Genomic DNA, 3711 nt, shown 5'->3' with positions numbered 1-3711 from the left:
GGAGCAGGGACGGGCGGAGGCCACCCCAACGCCCGGCGGATGGCTTTCGCCAACAAGAGGCAGAACACCATCGAACAGCTGCACTTCATCCCCGGAGGAGGAGGAGGAGGAGGCGTGCAGGGACTGCGGACTGGGAGTAAGAACGAGGTGACAGTGTGAGAGGAAGAGGGAGGTAAAGAGAGGAAGATTAAGAGTAGAGAGGTGAAGGCTGACGCTTGTAGAGAAGCTGGAGAGACAGACAGCAGAAAAGAGAGGTGGCGAGGCATTTAGTGAGGAAGATGAAGTGGAGAGATGAGCAGGAAGAGGCGAGATAACTAAAAGAGATGAAGAGGTTTGATCTCAGCTGGCTGCCTCACAGGGTGACACTCTGCCCCCCCTCCCCTTCATTAAACAGAAAGTGGTGGAAGACAACACTAATCTCGTACTGAGTATAGCCAATTGATTTTCTCCCTGTCACTTTGTGTATTGAGAAAGAATATTCAGCCATTCTTTGTAAAGGAAATACAGAAATGTCCACTTAAAAAGAGCAACAAAAAAAAGAAAACGATTGGAGTGCAGCTTAAAGGCTGCTGGGTATCCGCTGTGACTTTTATTGAAGGATACCTGCTGAGTCAAATCTGTTGAATTGTCCTTGAGTTTCATTGCACTGTCCTCTGAGTCCTCAGGAGCTCTGACAGATTCATCTGTCTTTAAATCCACTGCGGAGGACGGAGAGCGCTGAGGACGGAGACAGACCGGTTTGCTTGTCTTTGTATTTATAAAAAAGTATTTAAAAACCAAACGAGTTGCTTTTGTATGAAATTAACCTGATGACGATAATAGTATTAACATTACTGAGCCCTGTAAGACTTTGTGTATATTTAGTTTAACAACATATTTAACCTTCAGCCGGACGGTTTGTAACTGAAAGGCCGGGACACGTTTCTTTCTCTAGCTGTGATTGGACTGTAATGAAAGTAACACTCTCTGTAGACAAGTAGCTGTCACTCGATTGCCTTTAAGGCTCGATTTACTCTAGATAAAGATAAAATATAAACCTAACGTCAACACAAACCGCTGCTATAAAGGCCCAGTCACACCAAAATCTGAATAATTTCAACATAAATGCTGCAGTCCTTCCATTTGTTTACGGAGGAGGGGGGGGGGCTCTGGCGGACTGTGACGAGAGAGTTTGAGCTCAGCCGAACGGAGGAAGCCATTGTTGCTTATTAGCTTCGTGTTGCACCAATCACTTTTATCGTACGTCCTCTGTCGGAGTGGAAACCGCTCCACCAAAGGAGCCGACGGTACGCATACGCCTTTTTGAACTGTTTCAACTTTAAATCGTCCGGTTTCGCTGTCAGCTCGTTCAGAAACCTTTTTATTTTCTCTCCCTCTTTCTCTCTTTCCAGACTGACTGAGTGGAGACGACAGAGCAGTACACAGAAAACAGGAAGGAGCTAGGGCAGCTATTACGACTGACTCGCTGCTTTGCTAGAGTGTTAGCTACAGTAGTTCAACTATACAAGCTTCTTACGTTGCAAAAGACAGTGCAAGATTAATTTCCGCTGTGCCACTTTCTGGAGTGACCGGGCCTTCAAAGTCAAATCCACTCTGCAGTATGATTTCAGCTAACTTAAAGCCTTTGTACAGTGAACTCTAGTGGGTGTATATCATCTATGAAACATTGTGCTGTGACCCTTTTTGCGTAATAATTTGTAAAAAATAATAATGTTTTGGAATTAGACCGCTCACAAAGAAGCACCAACCTCACGCAAACATTTTTTTATTATCGACCCTGACTGACCAAACATCCCTCAGCCACTGTTAGAAACTTCTCATTGTGAGTTTGCGGAGAGTCGACGGGGGGTTTTTACGTTCAGCAGACCCCTCCCGTTCTTCTACGACGCCACACGTTACCTGCAAGTTCAGCTGCTCACCTCATATGAAGGGAAAAGGGGGGGGGGCAGATAGGTTTCGAGGCAAAGGGGGACAACGGACACTTCACACCAAGGGCTATACTGAATTATCTTTGTGTGTCTGTGCTCTGTACAGTGTCTGCTTCTCATTGCTCGTGTTCACCGAGTTTTTATTATTTTTGTGTGGAGAGAGGAAAAATATATAAACATGCAAAGGAACTTCTGTGCCAACATGTACAAACACACGACCATGGTTACTTTTTTTTTTGTTTTCTTTAATTGTCGTGGGAGGAAAACAGGTGGTCATGATGATGTCACATTTTGTACACTTTGTTTTGGTTTCTGTTTGTTTTTCTGGCTGTGAGACGGACCTTCTGGCCTTTACAGGGCTGGATCTCCTCATTTGTGGGGGTTTAAGGGACTCGCGAGGCCTCGTTGGAGGTCTTCAGCGTCCCCTCGGAGTTGCATTTCGATAAAGACAGACACGATTGATGACCGAGCGACGCTTCCTGCTGGCCATTTTTAAGTCTTTTACTACGATACATTAATGGTTTATGATTCCCCCCCTTTTGATCAGACTATGAACTCTCTTTATCATGAATCGACTATTTGTTTTTGTTCCCTTTTTTTGTTTTGTTTTTTTGGGGGGGGGGTCTTTTACTTAAACATGTATTTATTTTTTTAAATCTCTGTGAATTTTAATGTATAATCCTGGATTTTCAATATTCAAACTTTCTAGTGGAATTTAAAAAAAAACAACAAAAAAAAAGACGAAAGAAAAACGAAAAAGAGTCGATGCAATCAAAAGAGAAGACGAATAAAACGCATGACAGAAGCCAGTGTCGATGAGTTCATAGTGCTGACTCATGATGTCACGCGGAGTGTTTGTGTGTGTGGTGTTGTGTGTGTGTGTGTGTAAATGTACATGCGTCTGTTTTCATTGGTGTGTGTGTAACTCTGTCGGTGTCGTCTTCTTCTTATTCTTCTTCGATTGCGGAAACCTCATCTTCGACCAAACTTCCGGAGGTCGTTGGGGTCGCGTCTTCAGCACACGGGAGCCGATTTTTATTTAAAAAAAAATCGCCACGTTGTTCATATCAACTCTGAGACTGAAACAGCCTGTCGTGTTTAATTTAAAAAAAAGAACAAAGGGAGAGAGAGAGAGACGTTGATCAATCACAGCTTTTCCTGTCGAGCTACGTTCACCAAAAGCGAGGACTTTTCCAAACATTTTGAAAAATGTAAATTCTTGAAGCTTTACGCCGTGTCGGCGTTTTTTGGTATTCGGTCATTCACGACGTCCTGAGATCCCGCGACGCCGCCTCGGTCGACGAGCTCAGCGCCGCCGCCCTTTCTGACTCGAATACGTATCTGCAAAAGTCGACTCTTGTTTCCACAAAACCAGTCTGCTCATTCGTGCTCCATTTCGCCGGACGAGAAGTTCCGAAGGTACCGAGTGTCGAGAGCGTTTTTAAAGTCTTTAAAGCGACTGTTGTTTGTTGTTGAGCCGGTTGTGGAGGAGAATGTGTTGTGGCTGGAAAGGCTCTGTGGTTTTTACAATGAAAACATCTTTTAAAAGAGAAAACAACACAAAAAAAGGAAAAAGGCGCGGAGGCGAGGGAGGGGGTGAAATTAAATGACACGTTGTATTTTATAATGTCTCACTGTTCTCTCACACTTTTATTCAAACCCACGCGCGTCTGATACAGATGTTGTACATCCATTTTCAGTTAATTGCTCCCCCTGATAAAAGTGTGTGTGTGGTGTGTGTGTGTGTGTGTGTTAACCACTGGGGTACCTTCGAACTTCTCGT

General features: G+C 44.1%; 1 protein-coding gene across 1 annotated transcript in view; it reads left to right on the top strand.

Annotated features, from left to right (window-relative positions):
* Window positions 1-519, top strand: part of LOC118343131 — a 9633-nt gene extending 9114 nt beyond the window's left edge. Inside the window, exon 5 of the mRNA XM_035681885.1 lies at window positions 5-519. Coding sequence (XP_035537778.1) covers window positions 5-159 — 155 coding nt within the window. The 3' untranslated portion in view covers window positions 160-519. The remainder of the gene's footprint in view (window positions 1-4) is intronic.
* Window positions 520-3711: the final 3192 nt, after the last annotated feature.

This window comes from Morone saxatilis, unplaced genomic scaffold, assembly GCF_004916995.1.
Source record: "Morone saxatilis isolate NCDOM2014 unplaced genomic scaffold, NCSU_SB_2.0 Contig9, whole genome shotgun sequence".
Taxonomy (NCBI): domain Eukaryota; kingdom Metazoa; phylum Chordata; class Actinopteri; family Moronidae; genus Morone; species Morone saxatilis.
The sequence above is the reverse complement of the archived record's forward strand: the minus strand, read 5'-3'. Positions and strand labels throughout refer to the sequence as shown.